This window comes from Hippocampus zosterae, chromosome 10, assembly GCF_025434085.1.
Source record: "Hippocampus zosterae strain Florida chromosome 10, ASM2543408v3, whole genome shotgun sequence".
In the NCBI taxonomy this organism is placed as follows: domain Eukaryota; kingdom Metazoa; phylum Chordata; class Actinopteri; order Syngnathiformes; family Syngnathidae; genus Hippocampus; species Hippocampus zosterae.
The window spans coordinates 19,746,103-19,773,220 of record NC_067460.1 but is presented as its reverse complement, the minus strand read 5'-3'; the positions used below and the strand labels follow the sequence as shown (position 1 = coordinate 19,773,220).

Below are 27,118 nucleotides of genomic sequence, written 5' to 3'. Positions count from 1 at the left end.
ATTGGCTGGCAACCGATTCAGGGTGTCCCCCGCCTACTGCCCGGAGACAGCTGGGATAGGCTCCAGCACCCCCCGCGACCCTAGTGAGGATCATGCGGCTCGGAAGATGATTGATTACATTCTTACTGTGTTAAGAAATCTGAAATTTCTTCCTCCATCCATTTTCGGATCCGCTTAACTGCACAAGGGTCACTGGGAGCTTTCTTCCTACTTGTGATATTTGTTTGTTTTCCCCTTTCTTAGATTTTGTCTTCCTCACTTATCTCCATGATGGATGTCAAACTTTTAACATTTCCCTCATCGTAAATAAAGATCTTTCCAAGAGTATCCATCAAAACTGAGCATTACTATATGAACTCGTTAAAATATGGTCATACAGCTCTTGTGTTTGGCTTTCATTAGATCGTGCAGTGGTATTTATGTTGTTACTGGTTTATTACAAAAGAACCTTGGCGTGGAATTGTAATATTTTTGGCAATCACTGATCTGCATGTGGTGTTCTTCACTGACCATATAGCCGGGTTTAAAAGTGTTGTACTGATACTGCACTTTAGTTGGGTGGGAATTCCTGACCATTTACAGTGAGTGCATCTATTGGGTGGATAAAGCTGTATATCATGATTTACGTTCTCACACTCATTTCCCAGCCACTAGACAAAAGTAAACATCCTTTCAAGGAGTTGTCACCAAGCTGCCCTTATCACCGTCTTGCCGCTTTACATGAGCTTGACCTCTATAAACATCTTGATTGCGTGAGCCTTTAGATAGCTTGTATTGCTCTATATCTGCATTAGTGTGTTATGATTAGTCAAGTTTAAGCGAACATCTACGCCTGCTGAACAATGGTGCCAGTGGACTGATGGTGTTGTTTTTTTTTTCCGTCGGACCCTCACAATATCTGGAAGCCTCCAAGTCGGGCCCTTTTCTCCAGCACTGTACAATAAATATTTTCCATTGCCGTATTTTTTTTTTTTGGTCTACACTTCACCAGTAGCTTGAGTGACTTTTGGCCATCGTTTAATTTCCGCAAGCACTTACTGATACAATCTGAGCATATGTGTTCGGACAGATAAGGAAGCAAACAAATGTCGTACCGACCCGATAACAGAATGGTTCCTCTGGAGTGCCACACCCCTGCCCTCAACCGAGATTGGCAGTGCAGCCACTTTTTGTAAATGAGTTCATTTCCAATGCTGTATTCAGTGGAAGTTGATTTTGGCAATGATTAATTGTAAGGTGTTGACCGAGACTTTTCTCATACATGGAGGTCATGCTACTGTCACTACAATGTGCATGACAATTCAAATGCAAATTCTCTTTATAAATTAAATTACCATTGCAGCTTTTTTGGAACACTGTTGCCAGTGCTGTTCCATATTAGGAAGCATTTTGCTTTCCTGGGTTTCCTCCTTCATTCCAAAAACAGCAGCTTCATTTGAACACTCTAAATTGTCCATAGGCATGAATGCTTGTTGACCTCCCTGTGCCTTGTGAAGGACTGGCAACCACCCCGAAGTTAGTTGGGAAAGGCTCCAGCTCATGTGTGACCCAAATGAGGATTACCGGTAAAAGCAATTGGGTGGGTCATGGATGGATACCGTCAGCACTGCAAATGCTTGCCATTGCAGCGTCGTAGTTGCTCTTAGTGTTTGGCAGGCAACAGCAATTTTTCAACTCTGGCAATCCAAGTGGGGATCATTATTTCTGGTTCTGTCACGAGTTGCCGGCTTCGTAGAAACATTTGCAATCAGTGATGATGCACTGACATACTGTACCTGTGCATACTGAGAAGCGCTCCAATCGTTCTTTTGTTGAAGCCCAGTAGTGACGCCGCATTCCTCTGGCAAGCTCCTTGTTTGACCTGGACTATTATGCAGGGCAACAGCTGGTGAAGTGAGTAGCGTGACTACAGTGAATTTTACCACAGCTCGTGCTAAACCTTGAAAATCTCACGCTAATTGTGAAGTATCCAGTTTTGACAACGTACTGAACGCAGGAAAGAATCTTCTTTCGATGAGCGGCAACTGCAGGCCGTCATCTATTCTGTGTTCCTTCAAAGGTTGATTAATTCCTTGATGCTGTAATTGCCCAAAGTGTGGCATTTCCAGCTTGCTGACAAGGCACGAGTCCAAGTAATAGGCTTAAGTTTTTGTGACCCTTATTCTGAAAGGACTTTCAACAAGACATGCTCGGAGAAGAATATGCATCGGACATTGTGTGACGTAATCAGACTCACTTTCAATTCATTATGCGTGCCCTGTGATTGGCTGGCAACCAGTTCAGGATGTACCCCGCCTACTGTCCGAAGACAGCTGGGATAGGCTCCAGCATCCCCCACGACCCTTGTGAGGATAAAGTAGATCGGAAAATGGATGGATGGATGGATGGATGGATGGATGGATGTAGTAGATTCATTGAAGACTCAACATTTTCCATTGCCTGTGAATGTTTTTTTTGTCTGTATGCACCCTGTGACTGACCAGTGACCAGTTTAAGGTGTACTCAGCCTCTTGCCAAAAGTCAGTTGCTAAAGGTTCCAGTTTACATGTGACCATAGTGAGGATAAATGTTGCAGACAATCGATGGCTACAATTTTGTTTTTGATTCAATCGTGTCAACTGTACCGACATAGTTCAGAACTTGAAACTGGAAAAACATGTATTGTCCATGTCTGTAATTCCTGCAGGCAAATGCTCCAAGTTTACACCACCTAAACATGTGAAGTGTTATTTAAAACTGTTTGCAACAGTGTGTAATGGCTACATTATAAAGCTAGTCCCTATCCAAACTTTTGTGTAGATTTGCCATTTGTTAGCTCTCCAAAATCTGCACACAGTCAGCACACACACATAAACACAACAGCTTTTCCGTATCACTGCAAAAAATGTTTCCTAAAAGGTTTTCTTGAATGATGTAAGCAGATTTTTTTCGCATCTCCATAATCTTAGCCAATATTCCCACGAATTATTGTAATTGAAAAGCAATCAAAGTTAAGTTGTGGCTTTTATTAGTTTTTGTTTGTGTCTAATCAGTTTTGCATGCTACATACCTGGGTCTTAGCCTGACATATTCTCTGTGTGAGTTGATGAGCCATCCCTTGGCAAAGTCAAGCGAATCTTCCAGCTTTTGTTTTCCAGTAAGTCTGGAGTATGAACCGCTGTCCTTGTCCATCTGGCAGTATTGTCCCTGGGTTGTTTAGACACAGATGGAGTTTTCTTTCTCTCGCTCACTGTTGTTTCTTAAACTGAAAATTAAATCCCACAAGCAGCTGAACCCCCCAAGTCAAAACTATTGGACCTTTTGATTTTTGAATGCGTGTTGTGAACTACAATGGCAAAATGCACATTAACACAAATATTTACCGTCAACAAAAACATACACAAATTCATCCGATTCTGGCCGAGGTTTACATTTTAGTGGAAAATTCCATTGCCCGCAACAACACTTAGAATATCGTAGTTGCATGGACTTTGCTGGCCATGTTATTGCAACAGCTAAAACATCAATCCTATTACCGGTACTATAATTTGTAATTTGCACCAAAGTAATTTTTCAAATTGAGCAGTTGAAATACATGTTTAAACCTTTGGGCTATTATTTTATTCTTCTGCGAAGCAGAAGTGAGCCAAACGAGACTAAGTACAGTTGAATGTTGTCCAATGTACATGCACAGGTTGGGAAAAAAAATGTTTTCGACCACTATGATATAAATCAATATGTCCATTCTCACACGTGCACACAATTATATGGCCATGACGAGGACCATGGTTGTCATTTGTTTCTAAATTGCGCTCACCTTTCGCAGCCCCATCCCTTTGCTCTCAGGAGGTTTTGGGTGGATAAAATGGCTATAATGAGCTTCTCTCAGATTTTGTTTAGTTGGACAATAACCTGATTATGAAAAAAAATGACATTCTGCAAGAGGTCGTCTGTAGCATATGGTTCGCACCCTCTATTTCCGTGCAGTTTGTATCCGATTTTTTGAACGTAGTGACCCATTTATAAATGCCCAACAGTTGGCTGGTAAAAAGTCCAAGTTGCTGTCCGCCTTTCTTTCAATTGGAAGGAGCTACAGAGATTACAGATGGAGTGAGTCTCTGCTGGGACAGCTGACCTGAAACTCCCAGTGCCCACAATGGCCAATCAGATGTCTCCATAGATTCCTCAGATTGCGTGAAGGTCCGCAATTAAACAGGCTGACAGGTTTAGGATCTTTTAACCTTCTGCATCCTAACAAGGTGTCCTGGTCTTTCAACACAAGAAGCCACTATTCTTCAAGGTTCCACTTGCTTGTTCTTTTATTTATTTTTGTACTTCAATAACATAATGTATCGTTTTAAAATTCTTTCACTTTATATTCTCGTCCTAACGATTGGAGCGGTGACATGCAACAGATGGCTGCACTGTGTTTGTAACCATTCCTATGACGGAAGAACTTGGAAAACGCTTTAGAGCCTTTGCGCCCAGCGTCACTGTTTCAATGTGCATGTTCGCAGCTGACTTGTCCAACATTGGTCTACTTCCTCAACCTTGACTCGTCAGAAAAGTATTCGGTGCAATGGCAGTCAGATGCACATGTGGACCATCTGGGAGAGGAAACACACTTGGCCCAAGTGTACATACCATGCCTCCGGGCTTCGCATTTTGACATGAGTTCTAACCCGATTCATAGTTTGAACAATTGATCTTTTCTGGGCTGGCTGCTCAGATCTGTGATCTTTTCTCCTCACGTGTTCCATAATCTAATGCTTGCAACGTGTTTCTGCCTTGTCAGACTGCCTTTGTTGAACATGCTGCACGGTTGTGTGCCAAGCTCAAAAGGTTGATGAGCACCGAATTGTCGATACTGCTCAGACATGTTCAGGGGCTGAGAGTTGGCAGAGCAGCTGGGACATTCCTTCAAAGTGGATAAAGAGTAGCAGATCCTCTCAATTCTAACAAAAACCAGGAAAGGGCCGAACTCTCTGGTGTGGTTGAAAGGCTTTGGTCCGCCGCTGTCGGCTTCATATGACTTGAAGTGTAAACAATGACATCACCGACTCAACGGATAATGGTGTAATGCGAGGTTTACAAATTTGTACAGTTTCAAATCCAAACAGGAACAACAACTGTCACCACAGCTGGAACGACAACACTGCTGAGTGGAAAAGTTCCTGTTCTGTAGACCAGTTTATGGACCCCGGACACCCATTTTATATTTGAAAAATCTCATAGCACACCACCAAAAAGGTCCCTCAAAGTATGAATACTGATAACGATGATCTCAATGGTCTCAATTTATTCCAAAATGGACTTCCTCGGTGTGTCATCTAGGCCTGTTTATTTCAATAAAAAACTATTCTGTTGTATGAATGCCAACAGGTGGATGCACATACTTTCCGCCATTTAATATAAGCAGATTTACTTGCTCTTGCTCCTTCCGGCAGGACATGCCCAGAACACCTCACCAGAGAGAGGTCGTGGAGTGCACCTTAGTCAGATACCCGAGCCACCTCATCTGGCTCCTCTCAATGAGGAGGGAGTAGCTGATCAACTCTAAGGCCCTCCCAGATGACCGAGCTTCTCACTGTATTTCTAAGGGAGAAACCGGAAACCCTGTGGAGGAAGCTAATTGCAGCCACTTATATCCGGGATCTTGTTCAACCCACAGCTCGTGACCATAGGTGAGGGTGGGAACATCGATCGGCCTGTTAATCGAGAGATTCGTTTTTTCTGGCTCAGCTCCTTTGCCACGGCAGACTGAAGCAAAATGGTCATCACAGCAAATGATGCACTAATCTGCCTGCCCTTCTTCCGCTCTATTCGCCTTGAACAATAACCCAACATACTTGACCACCTCCACTCGGAGCACGATCTCATCCTTGACCCGGGGATGGCGCTCCACTCCTTTCCAACTGAGGAACATAGTCTCAGATTTGGAGTTTCTGATATTCATCCCAATCGCTTCACACTTGGCTCCAGTGAGAGTTGGAGATCGCGGCTTGGTGAAGTCAACAGTACCACTTTATCTGCAAAAAGCAGACCTACTGAGGCTCTTTTATCATGCCTTGCCAAACACGCTTTGAATGAATCATACGCATTATTCCTGAATGAGTTATTGCTCAATACACGTGCGTATGCGCAGTGTATGTGGCTCAGTCAAAGCGCGGATGTTTGTTGTGGGAAGTGAGTCTTTCCCAGTGTATGTGAGAAGTAGCAGCACTTAGCAATGACATCAAGTGTATTAGTCATATTATTCCCCCAGTTTGAATGTTTTGGCATGCGGGCCAACAGTTACCTTTGGAAGAGAACCGTTACCTTTGGAAGGTCTACAGACAGAAGGACTAACAAACAACTCCACAGAATAAACCATTTAGCGGAGGTAATTAAAGCAGCGCAGGAATAGTTTTACATAAAGCTGTTTGCAGACTTATTACTCAGGCGAGGTCACACAACGACGCAGTAGCACGGCGTGCAACTTGAAACGTTCACACTTACTGTTCATATGACGCCATTGGAAAGTTTTGCTAAATCTCTGTACGAGTGAGATGGTCTGATTTTACATGCATGTACGTGAATTATTGTCACGCGTAGACACTTGTCAATTCCATGACAGAAGAAGAGCTGAAAAAATGTTTGGGAAATCAAAATCTAACACTCACACCTCCACAAGAGGTATGTATACATTGAATAGCATTTGGGATGAGGAGTTCAATTACATTTATTCACTAGCAGTGAACTTTGCAACATCAGAACCATTTCTCTCAGGAGGGACTCACTCAGGGCAACAAATCGTTTGACTGAGCACTTTTGGAAACGGTCACTGCTAGTGTCATGACTCTATGGAAAATTTTAATGAAAAATAATAGGAGGCATTCTGCCCAAGTCAGCAAGCTCACACCAGTGAGTTAAGAAGAGAAGTTATGTGCAGTAGAGTGTGAACATATAATGAATCCAACATGTACGCAACTTTGCATCTCCCACTTGGATGCAGATAAGTGACAGCACAGGGAACCTGGAATTGACAAGGACAATTGGAGTTCACAGGAGAAGGGAGGAGAGGGAACGCAAGGAAAGCGTCAGTGTGTCCGCTTGTGTCTCACGCAATGTGGAATTACTACAGCACCTCACATCACACTGTTTTTATCCAACTCGCCCTGCATCACCTCACAAAAATGCTATCGATCCACCAACTTGGAAGTTGTACAGCGTGATAATTTGATACTGATAAAAATCGTGTGGGATGACTACAAAGGATATAATGAGGGGCTTAATTTATAAAGTGAAAATGTATTTGGGACCACAGCCAAAGAATGGAACCCACTTGTCAATCAAAGGAAAATTGGCCAATTCTTGAAGCTGAAATTAGTGAGAAGATTTTCCATCACATTTAAAAAAAGGCAGCACTGTGCATTGCCAAAGCACGGCTCTGCATTGTGCGCACCTTTTGGTGTGAATGATGTCATGGTTAGCAAGATACCGTATATGTCATTCTTCTCACATTTGTGCTTTAACACCGGACAGAATGAAAGGGGCATAAGTTGAAATGGTCTCCAGCTGCATTTCTGTAAGCTAACAGAAAAAAAACAAGGAGAAAAAAATGCAGCTAAAATATCTATGAGACACTTCAGGGATCTGTCCTCCGCTCCGCTACCTTCAGTGGTTTTGAATGAAAGCCCAAAGTAGAGAGGCAAGAAGTGGTGAACGGAAGAGATGAGAAGCAGTGAATGAATTCATCCGTCAGTCATGTTTGGCGCCCTCCTACTAATTAACGCCTTGAGTCTGCGCTGCGTAAGCTTGTAGGAAGTGTTGGAGGGGGTGGGGGGGGGGCATGAACAAGAATGGAGAAAAGCAAAGAACAAGTGAAGGGGGGAAAGTGAGAAGCAAAGACAGTCTTTTGATTAATGACTTTTGTATCCCTCGGTTCTCAAACGAGATTGTCTGACCAAGCCCCAATGGAGAACGAGCGAGGTGTTTGAAGGGTGAGATTGAAGCCAGATATTTCTGTTCACACTGGCTCATATCCATCACTTGGGCTGAGAATATGAACAGTGACTGAGACTCTCAGCCATATTGTCTGGCCAGTGTTAGTCTCATATCCCTGACAAAGATTTACATTTTCTTCTTACATGTGTTTGTCTCAAATACTTCATTGTAACTTTTAGGGTGGAACAGTTGCTTGTCCCAGCCATAGTACGCGTAAAGGTACTTTTCGACTTTTGTGACTCTGTAACATGTGTCTACCTTGTAGGCTCTGTAAAAATCTTCCCCTCTGGACACCATTATCATAATCTTGATCAAAAGTGTATTATTAATGATCTACTTTACATATATTCCGTAAGAGATTGGATAAGAATTTGATTCTACCACTGGAAGCCATTTGTCTCCACTGGTTTGTTGTTTGTGTCCAAAATGTAGTTTTCGCATATATAAGCAGCCAAAACACAATGCATGTTTTCACTTCGCATTTCTCTTTCTCCCTGTTCACTCCCTGGTGTAGTATTGAATGTCCACCCCTTCCATCTTGGATCGGAACTTTTGTTGAGATGTTCTGTCTTTTTTTTTTTTCCAAATACAACAGCGTTACAGAGGTAGTCACATGGGATTCCTGATTTGCAAGAGCACATAGAAATGTATCGACAATTTACAGTAGTTATGCAGAAAACCTTACATCCCGTAAGTACGTAAATACATTCCGGGAAAAGCACCACAGGAAATCCACAATTTGATTTGATATCAGGGCTTCATTGACAACAAACCAAAGTGACGTGCGGTATAATCTGCAAGTTATGAGAGCCCAACTTATTTTTCTGAGTTGAGGTCCTGCCATAATATGTGTCCAACGAAAATATGGCTGTCAACATGTAAATATGACCTCTTGTTCAAATCCGAATGCCTTCGTACAACAAATACACTATAAAGCATTTCATACATGCATTCAAACATCTTTTTTTTCCACATGACAGCAGTGTCCTCCGTGACCCCGAAAATGAATTGCATCCAGGTTCACAAATGTAGCATCCCCCATGATCCTCGCAGATGAGAGAGAGGATATGATTGATGTAGTCTGGTCATTCCTTAGCATTCACATGCAGTTTCTGAGGGGATATGTCGAATTTCATTTTGGCTTAGTGTATTTCCTCACCGTCAAGTAAAGTCAGAACATTGTCTGAAACCGGTTCATGCTGACAGTCTGGACTCACGGTCAGTCACATCTACTTGGACTCACTTCTTTGTGTCTGCATCTCATCTCAAACCAGAGGGAAGTCTCTGATGCAGGTGCGCCCTGACCCAGAGCGCCATGGCTGGAGGCTAATGCTTGCACATGTGAAAACAAGTGTTCCGCATAATGATTTGCTTTCTGCGAAATGAAAAACAACAACCCTGTTTTATCCCTCTTTGCCATAACTCAGTTGTAAAGCTACTTGTTTCAGGCCACCATGGACAAAACAAGATTGTAATGGTAATTCAGGACAGTATAAACTAATCTTTACTTCGCGACAGAATGTAAACGTTCATCTATTTGGTGATGGACCGCTGTAAAAGCCTAATTGCCTCACTGGGAACGCTATCCGCATCCTCAGGACGTAGGTGAAGCTTACAAGCATCTTTGCGTGCCCTGTGATTGGCTGCCAACCAGTTCAGGGTGTACCTACTGCCCGCAGACAGCTGGGATAGGCAAATGTAGCATCCCCGTGACCCCAGCGAGGACAGGCGGTTTGGATAATGGATGGTTGGTTGAAGGGTATTTCCCCCCTTATCCTGAGTACCTCTTCTGAGCTGAGTGGAGCAGCAAAGGCTGAGTTAGTCCTGATTTGCAGGAGGTTTATAGCTACTGTGCCTTGACAGTGACACTCACCCGGAGCTGTTCTCGGGTGCTAGTGCTCCTCACTGGTCTTTCTTACATGTTTTGAATCCATCCTGGTCTCTTGCAAGAAATCGTGCATCGATGTTGCCAGGATACCTCAAGAGCCAACCTCTATTCCAAGCTAGGCTGCTTGCAATTCTTTGATGCCAGCCTCATCAATCAGATCCTGGTTTTTCACCTTATTGAACTGGTGGGAGTGTGGGCGTGGATGGTTGTTCGTCTCTGTGTGCCCTGCGATTGGCTGGCAACTGATTCAGGGTGTCCCCTGCCTACTGCCCGAAGACGACTGGGATAGGCTCCAGCACCCCCCGCGACCCTCGTGAGGATCAAGCGGTTCGGAAAATGGATGGATGGATGAACTGGTGGGTGATTGCTTCTCTGTCCTCTCAGTATACAGTAAATTCAATGGTGACAATGATTTTTAACTCCTTGAGAAAAGGATCATGTCCTGCAGGAACGCAGATGCCGTGACCTCCTGCGGAAAGACCAGATTTTTTTTCAAGGCCATGCACACCTCTCAGTCAGATGTGTGTTGGGCAAGCCTCCTCGCTGCCCATCTTCAAAACCCTCCTCAAAACTCACTTGTATTCTTTGGTATTTGACTCAGCATGACTTAGATTTGTTCTTGGTTTTACTGTTTGGTGCTTTCTACCGCCTTTATTACCGATTTGTCTTACTGTTTATTGTGCATGTTAAATTGCTCCATGTACAGCACTTTGTATGCAGCGATGGCTGTTTGAAAGTGCTCGAGAAATACTCTTGACTTGACTTGACTTGACTTGACTTGCCCCCTGTTTGGAAGATTCTGAATCTCGGTGATGATTCCCGATGTTTGTTAGCATTGACTGTGCAGACACTATGAGGACTTTGACATGCAGCTAACATGTGGTTCAGTGAGCAGAGACTAGCTCCCCAGTGGCTGCAGGAGAAATCCTTTTCCTTTTACCAAAATTTCAAGTATTTTCGTGTAGGTGAAGTTGGTCAGTACTCCAGAGCTCCTTCCACAAAACTGCGACATCTCAAGTGTCTCATCCCACAGCATGCGGCGGGCATTAGGCGCTAGACACTCTGCTTTAATACTTTGTACAATGGTTCTCATCTGTTGTCCCCCAGACTGTTTGCATCACAAGTTGTCTTCTTTCTCTGGCATTGGCCTTGTGCCAGGGATAATTTTCAAGGCCTCGGTGCCCTTGGCATATGGTGCCGACACTTTCCTGGGACAGCCAGTAAGCTTCCGCTTTCCTCACTGCTCTGTGTTTTTCTATTTTCTACCACACTTGACGGCATTACTAGTGTGCTGTACTGTCTCATCCTTGGATGGTAGCAGCGTGCATTTGGCCTTTGCCTTGCTGGCCTTGAATTTGTTTCCAACAATGAAAAATAGTTAAATGGAGCTTTGAAGACTTGCTACAGCGTTGGACAGAACTGAAGATTTGGGGGAGCCCCAGCTATTTTCGAATAAATCTGCTAAACACTTTCGCCATTACTGTACTACGACCTTGGTTAGTGGAAAGTTGTACAAATGGATTGGCTACTAACGTCTTTGTATGATGCGGTACTGGAGGCACCAAACCTTAACCCTCAACAACTTGAAATAATCCACAATACACATTGCCGGCAGTAATATTGCATTTATATTATTTGTGCCCCCTGTCCATGTCCCATCGGACAGTGGAGAAAATGCAAATCAGTGGACTGTATTAAGTGCAGTCAAACATACATATTTGAAAGGAAAATCAAAACACCGCCCTTTGCAAAGTTACAACTGAACCTCAGGTCGCACGATGTCACTGGCTAAATTGTCCTTTTTTCAGCTTGTAAAAGTTGGATGTAAAGCTAACTTTGAGGTGTGCCTGCATGTACACTTCATCTCTAAGAAGGAGATTACAGAGGAACTCTTAGCTCAACGCGGAGGCTCGCGTTGCATGCCTTGTGTGTTTGTCAAGCCTTTGGCAGCGTTCATCGAGCACTGCTGCTTTCCTCACACATTCCTCGTCATCATCACTTATCAATGTTATTACCTTCACTCTGAGCACGACTGGGTGCTTTCCAAGGTCTCATCCTGTCTGTCTCGCTGCCTTATTCGACTCGCTTCCCTTATTCGCTTGGCCTCATATCAGAGTCTCACCCTTCAAGTGTTAGTGTGTGTGACAGTGTTGTGGCTTGCTCCAAAAACATTCATAGTTCCAGCATGCTGGTCTCAGCTCAGCTTGTTTAAATATAATACCTGCATGGTTATGGTATTCTCCCAAAACTGTACTCTGCAAATGATAGTGACTAGTTGTTTCCATGTATCCACATATTTTACTTATTCTTCCCAATAAGAATAGGCCAAAGCTGTTATTGGACTCTTTATGCAACAAATTCAGTAAAAAGCTTAACTCATTCACTCCCAAAGACGTTTTTAAACGTCTTTTCAGACTTGGTCCAGAATTGGCTGGTACTGAATGAGTTTTAATGGTCTCGATGCTAGAAAGTGTTTAGAATCCCACATAAGGTCTTCATCTGCTTTCAGCGTGTTCTATGTCTGTCGAGCAACAACAAAAAATGTTCTCTCCTGGATTCGACGATAGACTCTAGTTCAAATAATTGGAAGCTAGGTTGATTGATGCATGTTTGTGATAAAAATGAACAAACTTGCCTGTGTGTGCCTCCGATGACTTAGTTTAAGATATGAATAGCAATGCGAGAGGTGTCCTGGCTGATTTCCGTAAAATTAGTCCTAGAGTCTTCTAAATGGGGAAGCAATAAGACAACGTCATGAGGATATTCTTAGACTTTAAGATAAAATGGTTATGCTCATGTTCTGTTATGTTGTGGTTGTTTATCTGTTGCTTCTTTTTCAAACTCAGATATATCTCTTTTTAGGTTACGGCAATCTAGGAGCCGGTGGCAGTTATGGAACTGGAGACCTCGGCGGCGGTGAGTTCGACAGGGTCTTCGGAAGCTGTCTGTTATATTCTCATTAACAAGCTCCAATGTGAAACCGACCGTTTATAGCTCTTGTTCAGTTCCAGACAAAATTTAACCAGCAAATGTTTTTTCTTCACACAAGGTGGTTATGGAGGATATGGTGGAGTCCCTGGTGGAATCTTCCCAGGAGCTGGACAGAAGGCTGGTAAAAGAGGTACAGTCGTGACTCAGGAGTAGTCTAAATGTTCCACAGTACGGGTATTGACTCATTCATCAGGTACACTCATACAAGATGCAATCGAAGAGACAATGTCGAAGAGGTATTCATGTGATACTGTTTATCATTGTGGTGACAGCAGTGGTGAACGGCTCCATGTTGGTTTTTCCTTTGGCTTCAATGTATATTCCCCTTAATTTGGTCTGTTTTGGAGCAAAAACATCCAGTCCAAGATGGCCTAAAATCGAGGTCCTCAATTAAAAAGAAGAGCAGGTCAGAACATTTTAGAATCTTAGTGCGGAACTGGCATACAGGATGAGCATGTATTGCAGCATAACTGGTTGGCACTGACTACTAATTTGACTGAAGATGCAAATCTATAGTATTCCAACAATAGTTTATGTCAAATGAATGTGTTTTAAAATACTAAAAGTACAATTCTATGGTATCCTACCATAATTTTATCCATTTAAATGTGTTTTATAACAAACTATCCCAAAGTGCCAGAAAATCTAAACTACCGCTAATCTAAACAATAAAACAGTGAATAATAGGTAGGTTCACACTTTTTCTTGCTCGAAAGCACGGCATTATCTATTTAACTTGCATCGTCATTCTCTGACTTCTCTCCTCACCATTTGCATGCCTCAGCGCACACCCAATTGCTCCAGTTGCAAAGCTGCTCTGGTTAAGTGATTGATTAGCTCAGCCTCATGGGAGAAGTTACAGCGCACACGATTGGGCTGTATTTTTCCTCTCATCTCAATCTCAGAGCTGCCAGAATCATGACCTTAACTCCCGTAAAAGTGATCTAGCTGAATCACAAATGTTTGCCGAAATGATCAAATATTTGTAAATGTAGTAAGGAACCAACAGTATATGAGGTCTTGCTGTGGTTCCAAACTAAACTCTGTAAAAACAATATACTAGTACCTTAACTTTGCTGACTAGTACAGTTATCATGTGTTCACGTGGTTTTGAAGTAGTACTTTGAGCGTTTGCCTACTTATTTGGGATGTCAACAGCGTAGCTTTGTTTATTTTGGAGATTGTTCTTCATTCAGTCCAAATTTCTGGCAAGGATAAAAAAGATGCAGCATATAATGTTTTTTACATTTTAACAGATATTTCTCCCATCACAGGTGCCGGCGGCCATCTGCTCCCATTTGGAGGTAAAATAGCGGCTGGTACACTGATGAATTACTATACACACACTGACACAATTATTTTAATGGTCTGCATTCTTATCTATTAATAACAGAAAGCCAAAATAAATGCATCACATTAATAGTAAATCAGCATGAAAAATAAGGTTTTGGACAGAAACATACTCCCGCAGAGCCTACAGTGACCTCACTGTCTGCGCTGTTTATGTCCGTATGATTTACTTTAAATTAGGCAGCTTGATGAGGCATAGACTCCTGGGTCCACTCATGACGAGGGCTTTGGCAAACAGCTTAGTCCTAAATATTGGTTGGCAGGAAGGGAAAAAAAAACCTTTCCTCGAATAAGTCTTTTCCCCGCAATAGTCAGAATAACATCTCATTCCCCTGAAAGAGCAAAGATAAAATAGTATTCTCTTGCCAAAATTTTCTTCAACAAATCGCCAGAGGCCACATACCTGCAGGTAGTGTGCAATGTCTATTCAGGCAAAGTATGTGGAATATCAGAATTTAAAAATGAAAATAGGAGTTGAACAAATAAACACTGGTGTCTTTGCTGTGGCCAAACTCCCCTACTTGTGAGGCTGACAGCTCATTTCTTACATGAGCGGTTAGCCAATGAAATGAGGCATTTGATGAGCACAGCTAATGACATCTGTAGTCGCTGCCTCCCGTAATTATATTAAAAGTCAGCCATGTCACTTTTGATCATGAAGTTGTTTGACTTGACGTTTGACAGATAGAAATGCAGTTTTTGTACTAAATGACACCACTGACTTGACTACATTTTATTATACTGCAGGAGCAGGAACGGGAACTGGAACTCTTCCTGCTGGAGGCAAGACACACAACTTTGGATATTGTTGCCTTTAGTTCCATGAGTGTTTTATTCCTACCTCCTGTGACATTGTGTCCTTGTTTAGGCCCTGTTATCCCCCAGACAGGCTTGCCAGGAGGGGGTGGTGCTGGATCAGGAAAAACGGCTTCCAAAGTACCAGGTATTGTATAATCAAATCGGAACCTACTCGTCATGCTCATGGGCAGACCGGATATTATTTCTAGGTAGTCTATCAGCTGGATTCAGAGACATTTCTTAATTAGGCTACACATCTACTGCAAAAATGGATCTGAATCCAAATGACTCGATTGCGTGGAGCCACTTGACAAAATAAAATGGAGTAAATTCAACACACCATTTTTTTGGAGTTGCGTGCAGATAAAATCACGGCAAGTTGGTCTTCTCTCGTAAGGAAGATGTGTTTTAGTTTGTCGAAATGTTGATTCACTGTCGGCCTTCTGTTCGCACCAGTGCACGTTACAGTGGACAATCAAAACTAAAAACCATTCCATGCGGTTGTTTGACCCTTGATTTCTTTGGAAAGAAATAATAAAAGTAGACGGTCTTCAATAATTCTGAATATTGAGGAATATGATCACCTATTCAATCAGCCGGACTTGTGCCGTGTTTTCAGACGCGTAAACATTGTACCATTGGTTCTGGCAGGTGTGGGTGTACCTGGGCTTTATCAAGGTGGATTGGTACCAGTGAATGGTATGTCACTTTCATTGATTAATTATTGGCAGATAAAGGTCCTGCAATCTAATACAACTGCTTTCTGATTGGTGCCTTCAGGATTTGGTAACCGTGGAGTTCTTCCAGGAGTTGCCACTGGCAATGGCCTCAGTCAAAAATCACGTGAGTATTTTCTTGTTCTTCAAGACTGCACAACAGGAAGAATATGGACCTCTCTCCTAGGGTGGACAGAAATCATGATATGTACATTTGTTTAACAACTATGATACTATACAGTACATTTGTATATTTCCCTAGCAGGCGCGTCTACAGAATTGGTTATTCTTTTCCTTGGTTTTATTATGTCACACATTAATGTGGCCTTTTGGCTGCTTGGCAGAATTGCGAAAGTAGTACTTTCATTTAAAATAAATTCTTTTCCACAATCAATACATGTGACTGGATGATGTGATGTTTCTTCTATAGTTGGAGCAGGCGGACAGGGTGTGCTGGGAGCAGGTCAGTTATTTATGCATTTCACATTCATGCACAGTACGTCTACTGTATATCTTTCAAATACATTTCAAATGTATACTTTATTCAGGCTACGGAGGGCAGATGCAACCCGGAGTGTTCCGTGGATACCCTCTGAAATCACCCAAAACTCAAGGTGTGAATATAATTTATGGGGGTGACTCCTTCCTATTGATGTAGTATTGTATGAGGTTTGTTTCATAACGGTCTACACTGTTATATAGACAGCTGCGTTGCTTTGATTGACCAACAGTATTTAAGTTACTGCCTGTTACAATGTTATGTACTGGCATCTCTCCACCCTCTTCTTGTCCAGGAAATATTGTTTGTTTATTGAGCATATATAGTACACACAATAACAGATTGACAAAAGGCAAACAAAAATTATGAAGGTTTATATAAGATTATATTATATTTGTCCTCAGGTGGCTACGGAGCAAAGCCCGGAGGCGGAAAACTTCCCTTTGGTACAAATGCTCATATTTTATTGGTACAAAGATTTGCCGTAATCATGACATCAGCCAGTTGTCAATGATATGTCATGTTGTAATGTTTCAGGCTACGGGGGGTTTGGTAATCAAGGAGCTGGTCTTCCAGGAGGTAAAGGTGGCCCTGGGTCAAAGCCTGGATTTCCAATTGGAACTGGTTGGTATTCCCAAGTCTAGTTTGTAATCTGTACCATTTAATACAAAAGAAAGTGTTGTCAGTCACTTTTCACCAATGTATTTACTGTTCTATATTCATATTTGTCTTTAATTTTCTGTAGGTGTCGGTGGGGCTGGTGGTTTTGGTGCCGTTGCTGCCGGCGCTGGTGGTTTTGGTGCCGTTGCAGGTGGTTTGGGTGTCGGTGGCACAGGTGGACTATATCCAGGGCAGAGTCCAGGAGGTAGCGAGTCTTAAACGCAATCACAACATTATTTTGAAATGATATTGATCTCATCAGATGTGTATGTAGATGCCATGAAATCAATGTATACATTGAATTTGTCCCTATTTCACAGCGGGCTATGGACCTGGGTCCAAAGCTGCTAAATATGGTAACTATTATTCCAGCTTCTATTGTTATTATGAAAGCATTTAAACAAACAACAGAGTGCTACTCCAAAAGGTGCTAATCTATATATTTTTCTAAAAAACTATATCCATCCGTTCAGGTGGTGTGCCAGGTGGCGTACCAGCTGGTGTTCCTGGTGGTGTACCAGGTGGTGTACCAGGTGGTATACCAGGAGGTGTACCAGGAGGTGTACCAGGAGGTGTTCCAGGTGGTGGATATTTACCATCAGCCAAAGCAGCTAAATATGGTAGGTGCAAAGCTGACGGTTTTGGTAGTGCTGGTGGCAAAGGTGGTCTCTACTCGTGGACATTATGATGTATCTTGACTTCTTTTAATGAACAACCTCTGTCCTGATTCTCTGTGACAGGTGGTGTACCAGGGGGTCTGCCAGGGGGTGTACCAGGCGGTGTGCCGGGGGGTGTACCAGGTGGTGTACCAGGGGGTATACCAGGAGGTGTTCCAGGTGGTGGATATTTACCATCAGCCAAAGCAGCTAAATATGGTAGGTGCAAAGCTGACGGTTTTGGTAGTGCTGGTGGCAAAGGTGGTCTCTACTCGTGGACATTATGATGTATCTTGACTTCTTTTAATGAACAACCTCTGTCCTGATTCTCTGTGACAGGTGGTGTACCAGGCGGTGTGCCAGGGGGTGTACCAGGTGGTGTGCCGGGGGGTGTTCCAGGGGGTGTACCAGGAGGTGTTCCAGGTGGTGGATATTTACCATCAGCCAAAGCAGCTAAATATGGTAGGTGCAAAGCTGACGGTTTTGGTAGTGCTGGTGGCAAAGGTGGTCTCTACTCGTGGACATTATGATGTATCTTGACTTCTTTTAATGAACAACCTCTGTCCTGATTCTCTGTGACAGGTGGTGTGCCAGGGGGTGTGCCAGGGGGTGTACCAGGTGGTGTATCGGGGGGTGTGCCAGGGGGTGTACCAGGTGGTGTACCAGGGGGTATACCAGGAGGTGTTCCAGGTGGTGGATATTTACCATCAGCCAAAGCAGCTAAATATGGTAGGTGCAAAGCTGACGGTTTTGGTAGTGCTGGTGGCAAATGTGGCCTCTACTCGTGGACACTATGGTGTACCTTGACTTATTTTAATGAACAACCTCTGTCCTGATTCTCTTTGACAGGAGGTGTACCAGGCGGTGTACCAGGTGGTGTACCAGGAGTTGTACCAGGCGGTGTGCCAGGTGGTGTACCAGGATTTGGTGGATATCAACCAGCAGCTAAATATGGTATGAACATTGCTCTGCTTCTAACAATTTTGTCTATTTGGTATTCCTTGGTGGTGGGCCGATGGCACAGATGGACTATATCCAGAGCAGGCCATGCATTTATCCAATCAGTATTAGCTACAAACCCATTAACTTGCAACGTATTCCAAAAAAGCTGTGACAGAGTGTATATATAATCAAAGTCTATATATAAACAAAACGTTGGTCTCCTTGACAGGTCGTGTGCCAGGGGGCGTACCAGGGGGCGTACCAGGGGGCGTACCAGGGGGCATACCGGGGGGCGTACCAGGGGGTGTACCAGGAGGTGGTGGATATCTCCCATCGGCAAAAGCAGCTAAATATGGTATGGGCACCATGCTGATGGTTGTAATTCTGGACGTTTGTGTCACAGGTGGACTAAATCCAGCATGCATAACATAATATATCATATGAAAAGTCATGACATTTTGTATTTAAAAGCATCTTACTTTGGTCTCTTCGACATGTGTGGCAGGTGGTGTACCTGGTGGTGTACCTGGTGGTGCACTGGGCGGCGTACCAGGTGGTGTGCCAGGGGGCGTACCAGGGGGCATACCGGGGGGCGTACCAGGGGGCGTACCAGGGGGTGTACCAGGAGGTGGTGGATATCTCCCATCGGCAAAAGCAGCTAAATATGGTATGGGCACCATGCTGATGGTTGTAATTCTGGACGTTTGTGTCACAGGTGGACTAAATCCAGCATGCATAACATAATATATCATATGAAAAGTCATGACATTTTGTATTTAAAAGCATCTTACTTTGGTCTCTTCGACATGTGTGCCAGGTGGTGTACCTGGTGGCGCACTGGGCGGCGTACCAGGTGGTGTGCCAGGGGGCGTACCAGGTGGTGTACAAGGTGGCATACCAGGAGGTGGTGGATATGTACCATCAGCCAAAGCAGCTAAATATGGTATGCTCCTCGCAGGTCTGAAGATTGATGGTATATGTGGCTCGTATTCAGGGCTTCTGCCATCACTGTATTGCATAAAAGTCATACATTTCAACACATTTTTTGTTTTTTCTCCTTGATGGGTGGCATACCAGGGGGTGTGCCAGGTGGAGTACCAGGAGGTGTGCCAGGTGGAATCCCAGGAGGTGTACCAGGGGGTCTACCAGTCGGTGTGCCTCGTGGTGTACCAGGGTTTGGTGGATATCAACCAGCAGCCAAAGCAGCGAAATACGGTCTGGGCACCGCTCTGCTTATAACAATTTTGTCTACTTGGCATTGCTGATGGTATTATGATAGCACGGCACCGCACGAACACACCATGCTTTTATATATCAATATTATTTCATCAAAGCAGCTAAATATGTTATGCAAACATCTCCTGTGGTTGCGGTTTGATTTGGTATGGACACATCTAATTTCCTCACAATTGTATTTAGTTTTCATTGCTAGTGGTGTACAGGCCATACAGGTGAAATATATGCAGAGCAGGCCATGCATTCAGCCAATCAATCAAATTGCTTGTCATGATTCTCAATGTTGGTAGTTTTGTTTTTTTTGCCACGGGTTGACTGCAGCCAGGGCAGACACCATGATGTATCCATCATTATGTGTTTATTGATGATAGGTGGAGTACCAGGTGGTGTATCTGGGGGTGTGTCTGGGGTTGGCGGATATCAACCAGCAGCTAAATATGGTATGGGAGCCATTCTACTGGTCACAATTTGCAGTGTTGGTTATATTCCTAGTTGGACTGTATCTACAGAAGATATCATAATGTATCATGTCTAAAAAAACAACAACAAAAACACACACACATTATCAATGCTAATTTTCTTTGGACTTATTTCTAGGGAGTGCACCAGCTGGAGTACCAGGAGGTGTGGCTGGGGGTATACCAGGCGGAGTACCTGGTGGAGTACCAGGATTTGGTGGATATCAACCAGGAGCCAGTGCAGCGAACTATGGTATGGACAATACTGTAATGGTTCCAATTAAAGTTTATGTTGCTGGTGTTGTTGGTCGCACATGTGTACTGTATCTGATGCATCACATAAGCAATCATTTCAGTCTTCATAGATTTAACACCGTATTTCTTGGGTCTCCTTTTCAGGTCGTTTTCCTGGTGGCGTACCTGGTGGCGTTCCAGGTAATGCATATTTACCATCAGCCAAAGTAGCTAAATATGGTGGGACGCTATTGGTCCCTGTCAGTCCTTGCTGCCACATCACAATTTCTGGCAGAGGTTCAGTGTTTCCATGTTTCATGTGTTAAATCATGTCAACCTGAAGACAATCAAAAATATCTTACTTGGGTCATCTTAACAGGTGGTGTACCTGGTGGCGTACCTGGTGGTGTTCCAGGTGGTGTACCAGGTGGTGGATATTTACCATCAGCCAAAGCAGCAAAATATGGTATGAGTCTGTTCTACTGTCACAATTCTCACTTACGTTGTGTTATTGGTGGTTGTGGTAGATATCCAAGGCAAAAACCATGAGATATCGTAACATAAATTCAAATCAATTTTAGTCAGGCTTTGTTTATTCCCAAAACAAATAAATAAATACTCAACAGGAGGTGTACCAGGTGGTGTCCCAGGAGGTGTCCCAGGAGGAGTGCCAGGTGTTGTGCCAGGTGGGGCACCATTTGCCCTACCAGGTCAGAGATTTCCAGGCGCTGGTCAATATTCACCAGCAGCGAAAGCAGCAAACTATGGTATGGGCAATTCTCAGAAGTTGCAGTTATCAGTTAATATTCTATAACCCTGCTAGATTGTGAAAGCAAAAATTAAATCAAAGTGTAAACATCATGTCTGTTTTTTCTCAATTGGGAGTTACAGGGGGAGCAGGAACAGGGTTCGGAACAGGAGGACTGGGAGGAGCTGGAGTAGGAGCACTACCTGGTTTGGTATCGGGAGGAGTTGGAGGTGGACAATACTCTGCTGCTGCAAAAGCTGCTAAATATGGTACAAGAAATGAATAAATTGATACATCTGCTTGTACAATTGATATACCAGTTAGCTGAAACTTGGCTTACAGGAGGAGCAAGGGCAGGTTTAGGAACAGGAGAACTTGGAGGAGCAGGAACAGGAGTAGGCAGAGTGCCTGGCTTTGTTCCAGGAGGAGTTGGAGACGGACAATATGCTGCTGCAAAGGCTGCCAAATATGGTACAGGAAATAAAACTTTGCACATTCAGAAGAATATGTGTTATACTTATTTAATTTCCCATGATTATGAGTTGCAGCTGGAGCAGGAGCAGGGTTAGGAACGGGTGGACTAGGAGGAACAGGAGTAGGAGGAGTACCTGGATTGGTACCAGGAGGAGCTGCAGGTGGACAATACTCTGCTGCTGCAGCTGCGAAAGCTGCCAAATATGGTAAACTGAACACTTGTAAAAATCCAATACACAGTTAAAATCTTGTTTCCCATTGTACTGTAGCTATTATTTTCATTTTAAGTTTAGATTTTTAGGAAACGACATGCTATGTTTGCCTTGATTAGGAGGAGCAGGAGCAGGGTTGGGGGCAGGAGGCCTGGGGAGACTCGGAGGAGTTGGAGGCGGACCATACGCTGCTGCTGCTGCGAAAGCTGCTAAATACGGTCTCTACAAACATATACAGTGCCATGAAAAAGTATTTTTCGGCTTCCTGTTTTCAGATTTATTTATTTATCACTTGTAGTTTTGGATCATCAAAGCATTTTTTTATATCTTACTAAGACATCCCAAATAAATATAAAATGAAGTTTTTAAATTTAGAATTGATCCATTTTATGGGAAAATCCAAACTGTTAATTGTTATAATTTTTTTATTAAATCATGAGTTACCTGTGATGAATCATATTTTGGGTTCAATTTCGCTGACCACACCCCGGCGTGTTTAATGTCAGATGAGAAATCATCTGTCAGTACCTGTCAGACAAAATGAAATGAAAAAAATGTTACAAAACCTCAAATGGAAATGAATTATGCCACCAATCAATCCAATCCAATCATTTTCTGAACCGCTTAATCCTCACTAGGGTCGCGGGGGGTGCTGGAGCCTATCCCAGCCGTCTTCGGGCAGTAGGCGGGGGACATCCTGGATCAGTTGCCAGCCAATCGCAGGGCACACACAGACGAACAACCATCCACGCTCACATTCACACCTAGGGACAATTTAGAGCGTCCAATCAGCCTACCACGCATGTTTTTGGAATGTGGGAGGAAACCGGAGCACCCGGAGAAAACCCACGCAGGCCCGGGGAGAACATGCAAACTCCACACAGGGAGGCCGGAGCTGGAATCGAACCCGGTACCTCTGCACTGTGAAGCCGACGTGCTAACCACTGGACTACCGGGCCGCCCGAATTATGCCACCATTCAAATTTAATTCAAGAACAAATGAGAAACGCAATAATTGCAATCAGTATCAGTCTGGAAAAGATTACAAAGTCATTTTCAAGGCGTGAAAAACTCCAGCGAACCACAGTCACAGCCATTGTCCATAAATGGAGAAAATTTGTGAGAACAGAGTGAAACCGTTCCAGGAGTGGCCGGCCAAGTAAAATTAATTCAAGAGTGCAAAAATGACTCATCAAGAGGCCACAAGAGGCTCCAAAACAACATCCAAAAAACTCTAGGCCTTGTTAGCCCCAGTTAACGCCAGTGTTCATGACTCCAATTTAACAGAGAAACTGGTCAAAATGCAATTGATTGGCGAGTCTCATCTCATATTTTCCAAGAAAAATCTTTGATGTCCAAGACTTTGGAGCAAATGTTCTATGGATTGATGAGACAAAAAAATTCGAAGCTGTGTAACTTGTTACATTTGGCACAAAAATAATCCCATAAAAATAAAACATTTAATAGAAAGAACATAATGCCAGCAGTGTGATGGTCTGGGGCTGCTTTGTGACTTATGGACCTGGACCACCTGCTGTGAATAACACAATAAATTCAGCTGTCCAACAAAAAATATTTTGAGCCATCAGTTCACACCTTCAACCTCATTTGGGTTATTCAACAACTAGAAACAACAGAAAGGAAAAAAAAGCTTTACTGAAGAGTGGCCTCCTCAACATCTGTGCTTAAACCCAATTGAACAGGCATTAATATTCGAAAACCCTCCAATATCATTGAGTTAAAACTATACCGTGAAGAACGGAAACATATTTCTTCCACAGTGATGCAAATTATTCTCCCTTTCATTTTAAGTGTGGTAAGTATGCCCAAAAATATAAGAAGTTGCAAATAACTTTTTTATGGTACAGTTTTTTATCTTGTTTGTGTTTACAATTTGTCAAAAATGGACAGTACTCACTTTCTGCAAAAATTATCAAAATAAGTGACATACCTATGCTATCAGGCATGCACAGAATTGTTCACCAAAGTTTGAACAATATTCTTAAATCAGTTATAAATGTTGTGTTTTAAAAGGAGGAGCAGGTGCAGGTTTGGGTGCAGGAGGACTGGGAGGAACAGGTGGACAAGTACCTGGCTTCGTACCAGGAGTTGGGGGTGGACAGTATTCTCCTGCTGCAAACGCTGCCAAATATGGTACAGTAAATAAATGAAGTCATGTGCATACCTTCAAATGTCTGTAGAAGTGTCGTTCTGGTTTTTAAGTTTAAACATTATGCATGAATCAATTTTAATCATTTTGACTGGAACAGGAGCAGGGATAGGACCGGGAGGACTGGGAGGTACAGGTGGACAAGTACCCGGTTTTGTTCCCGGAGGAGTTGGAGGTGGACAATACTCAGCTGCTGCAAAAGCTGCCAAATATGGTAAAGTCAAAAAATGATGTGCTACATGATCCAAATCATCAGACGGACGTGGAAATGTTAGTCTAGTTTTAAGATGGAATCGAATCCGTTTTATTTGTTGTGGTTTGCAGGAGGGGCAGGCGCTGGGTTAGGAACAGGTGGATTGGGAGGAACAGGTGGGCAAGTACCCGGTTTTGTTCCCGGAGGAGTTGGAGGTGGTCAATACTCTGCTGCGGCAAAAGCTGCCAAATACGGTAAGGGAATAAAACACGTCTTCAGAGAAATCTACACTTTACACACAATCTGAAAACTGTGTTCTTCCTTTTTAAATGGTTGAAATGGGTTCCATTTCCTTTCATTGTGAATTACAGGGGGAGCCGGAAGAGGGTTCGGAACAGGAGGCCTGGGGGGAGCAGGAGGACTGGGAGGAACAGGAGTAGGAGGAGTACCTGGTTTGGTACCAGGAGGAGTTGGAGGTGGACAATACACTGCTGCTGCTGCTGCAAAAGCTGCTAAATATGGTACAGGAGATCAAACACAAATTTCATGAAGACATCCAGACACACAGATTTCAAATGTTATTTAGCGCCATTTCTCTCCCTTACCTAGTCTCAATAGACTGATTTTCTTGAATGATATATCATTCGGTCGGATTATTTGCATCTGGGTTTTCAACAGGAGCTGGAGCAGGAGTTGGAGCAGCAGCGGGAGGAGGAGGAGGAGGAGGAGGAGGAGTAGGGCCAGGAGCAGTTGGAGGTGATCAGTACTCCGGTGCTGCAAAAGATGCAAAATATGCTACATTTGATTCAAGAAAAAAAAAAAGATTCAAATTGACATTGCGGTTATCGTTTTATTTTGTGACCTCTCCTAGGCGCCGTTTCCGGAGTAGGTCTTGCCTTGCCGGGAGCGACACCACACACTGGGGTCAGCGGCCTCCCTGATGGTTCTGCTCTTGCTGTACCAGGTGGCCCGGGCGATAACATTGCTGGAAAGCCACGTAAGGCGCAGAGGACAGACACTTATTATCTCACGTACGCTTCTTTGCACATGTTTTCACTCATCTTTTTGTTTCTACAGCAAAGGATGCAGGTCCTTCTGGAACTCCTGTTCCAGGTACTGCGAAATTACATGTCCTTCTCATATACAGCGATAGCTTGACATATGAGTGTCCCAATTTACAAGTTTCTATAATCAGCCCTGCTAAAAATATATACAGTATATAAAATTTTTAAAAAGAGACCATCATTAAGATTAAGAAAACCTTTATTAGTCTCGCAATGGAGAAATTCCAGATTCACAGCAGCAAAGTTATGAAAGGAAGAAGTAGAACAACAAAAAAATAGGAGCTGCTGGAAAGGCAGCCACTCTCGCGGCGCCATTTTGAAGTCAAAAATAACAAAAATAACACAAGACAACACATAGGACAGAGACAGTCGTGCAATCTTCACCACTTTTCCGCATACACTTTGTTGTCTGAAGCAGTTATAGATGAAAGAGGAGAGGATCAAAGTGTCCTTTCACCAGTGGATCAGAGACATCATGCTGAAAATGTGCACACGTCTGCTACAAGCAAAGTTTTGAAAGCAAACACTTTGCATTGCATTGACGAAAAGAGATTAGTTCACTTCTCCTGTCCCACATAATCCGCTTCAAACTCCAAGCCGCGACTCCCAGCTCCAAATCCGCATCGGCACTCCGCGCCAACGCTCCTTTCTTCTCATCGTCGGCTCCTCAAGATCCATCCATCTCATAGGATCTCATAGGTCATAGGTGCTCACCAGCATATGCTGGGTTTTGTTATGATTTCACGCTGGTCTCACTGGTATCAACAGCCGTAAAATTTTGCGACAGTACCGTATTTTATTTATATACTGTACATTCAACACAGTCGTGTACTTTAAATCGTGTTTTCACACGTGCAAAACACAGCCACCTTGTATCGCTTGTTCTCACAGCTATTTACCACCTTTAGGTTAAAGCCTCCATGCGGCATTAGTTTTCTAACTTTTCTGGTCAAACCACCTGTGCTCCCTTTCTTTTGGCAGGCCTCACGTCTATTGCCACAAATGGCAAGGCCACAGAGCTCCCACTGCCCAGTAAGACCATCCTTATGCTTGCAATCTTGACTGATTCATCTGTTCATCATCTGCATTGTGCTTGGGCAGGGGTGCTAGTGGAAGGGCTGGAAAGATGGTGTTCCTGCAGAGTTGTAAAACTCTTGTAAAGCGAATCAGAAAATGGAAGGATGGATGGTATCAGTGATGATTAGAAAGGAAAAGGTCTACGATCCCAAAATTTACAAACAGAAACATAATATCCATCCAACATCCGGTTGACTTTGTTGTTGTGCCTGTCTGTTTTCGTAACACTGTAAGGGGGGGGGGGATTTTTGGTAAACTCAAGCATATTTGAGTTTAACTTTCAATTTTTGTCTATATTTCAGCTGGTACAAAAGGTCAAAGTCCAACCGGTAAGTCTGAAAAGTCTCTCGTTTTTATTATTATGATTCCCCCCCCCCCCAATAGGATATAACATAATGCTATGCAACACAATAAAATACACCACCGCATAACACAACACAATTCCAGTCTCTTCTGTCCTTTTTCGACATAGGGCCCAGTACGTGCATGTTTAGGAGATGTAATACATAATTTTGCCACACGGTGGAGACATAGACAAAAGAAAGCAGCTCTGTCCTCTGTCCGAGTCTAAATTGACTAAGCTGATCTGATCCTACTATTGACAGGTGTTGGTGATGGTGTTGGGACAGCGAGCAAGGCACCAAAACCAATTCCACAAGGTACAAAAGATCCATATATCGATTTTTACATCATGTCTACAAATACATTACACATCACTGTATTCTTTTATAGACAGTATATCATAACCGTGTTTGACAACTAGAAACAAGATGCACATAGAAAACTA

General features: G+C 43.3%; 1 protein-coding gene across 50 annotated transcripts in view; it reads left to right on the top strand.

Annotated features, from left to right (window-relative positions):
* The window catches only part of elna (elastin a), a 45,482-nt gene that overhangs the window by 12,888 nt on the left and 5,476 nt on the right, over positions 1-27,118 (top strand). Inside the window, exons 5-46 of one of the 50 annotated variants that reach the window (XR_007964385.1) lie at positions 12,716-12,769; positions 12,903-12,974; positions 14,119-14,148; positions 14,942-14,977; positions 15,063-15,137; positions 15,644-15,691; positions 15,773-15,835; positions 16,139-16,171; positions 16,257-16,322; positions 16,612-16,653; positions 16,745-16,831; positions 16,953-17,072; positions 17,188-17,223; positions 17,341-17,400; positions 17,680-17,742; positions 17,863-17,898; positions 17,935-17,985; positions 18,130-18,252; positions 18,373-18,477; positions 18,695-18,820; positions 18,971-19,018; positions 19,283-19,408; positions 19,543-19,680; positions 20,073-20,141; positions 20,299-20,412; positions 20,559-20,594; positions 20,773-20,859; positions 21,020-21,160; positions 21,285-21,410; positions 21,484-21,612; positions 21,684-21,821; positions 21,947-22,045; positions 23,862-23,981; positions 24,098-24,211; positions 24,322-24,444; positions 24,562-24,711; positions 24,869-24,946; positions 25,062-25,187; positions 25,268-25,303; positions 26,236-26,286; positions 26,634-26,660; positions 26,937-26,990. Coding sequence is in view for 1 of the 50 variants with exons in the window: in XM_052078243.1 (XP_051934203.1) it covers positions 12,716-12,769; positions 12,903-12,974; positions 14,119-14,148; positions 14,942-14,977; positions 15,063-15,137; positions 15,644-15,691; positions 15,773-15,835; positions 16,139-16,171; positions 16,257-16,322; positions 16,612-16,653; positions 16,745-16,831; positions 16,953-17,072; positions 17,188-17,223; positions 17,341-17,487; positions 17,632-17,667; positions 17,863-17,985; positions 18,118-18,252; positions 18,767-18,820; positions 18,971-19,132; positions 19,543-19,680; positions 20,073-20,141; positions 20,299-20,412; positions 20,559-20,594; positions 20,773-20,859; positions 21,032-21,160; positions 21,285-21,410; positions 21,484-21,612; positions 21,690-21,821; positions 21,947-22,045; positions 23,862-23,981; positions 24,098-24,211; positions 24,322-24,444; positions 24,562-24,711; positions 24,869-24,946; positions 25,062-25,187; positions 25,268-25,303; positions 26,236-26,286; positions 26,634-26,660; positions 26,937-26,990 (3,357 nt within the window). In the remaining 49 variants the exon portion in view is untranslated. Of the gene's footprint in view, positions 1-12,715; positions 12,770-12,902; positions 12,975-14,118; positions 14,149-14,941; positions 14,978-15,062; positions 15,138-15,643; positions 15,692-15,772; positions 15,836-16,138; positions 16,172-16,256; positions 16,323-16,611; positions 16,654-16,744; positions 16,832-16,952; positions 17,073-17,187; positions 17,224-17,340; positions 17,488-17,607; positions 17,743-17,862; positions 17,986-18,105; positions 18,253-18,372; positions 18,478-18,694; positions 18,821-18,970; positions 19,133-19,282; positions 19,409-19,542; positions 19,681-20,072; positions 20,142-20,298; positions 20,413-20,558; positions 20,595-20,772; positions 20,860-21,019; positions 21,161-21,284; positions 21,411-21,483; positions 21,613-21,683; positions 21,822-21,946; positions 22,046-23,861; positions 23,982-24,097; positions 24,212-24,321; positions 24,445-24,561; positions 24,712-24,868; positions 24,947-25,061; positions 25,188-25,267; positions 25,304-26,235; positions 26,287-26,633; positions 26,661-26,936; positions 26,991-27,118 lie in introns of all 50 variants that reach the window. The other 49 variants (XR_007964381.1, XR_007964390.1, XR_007964384.1 and 46 more) reach the window with 49 other exon arrangements.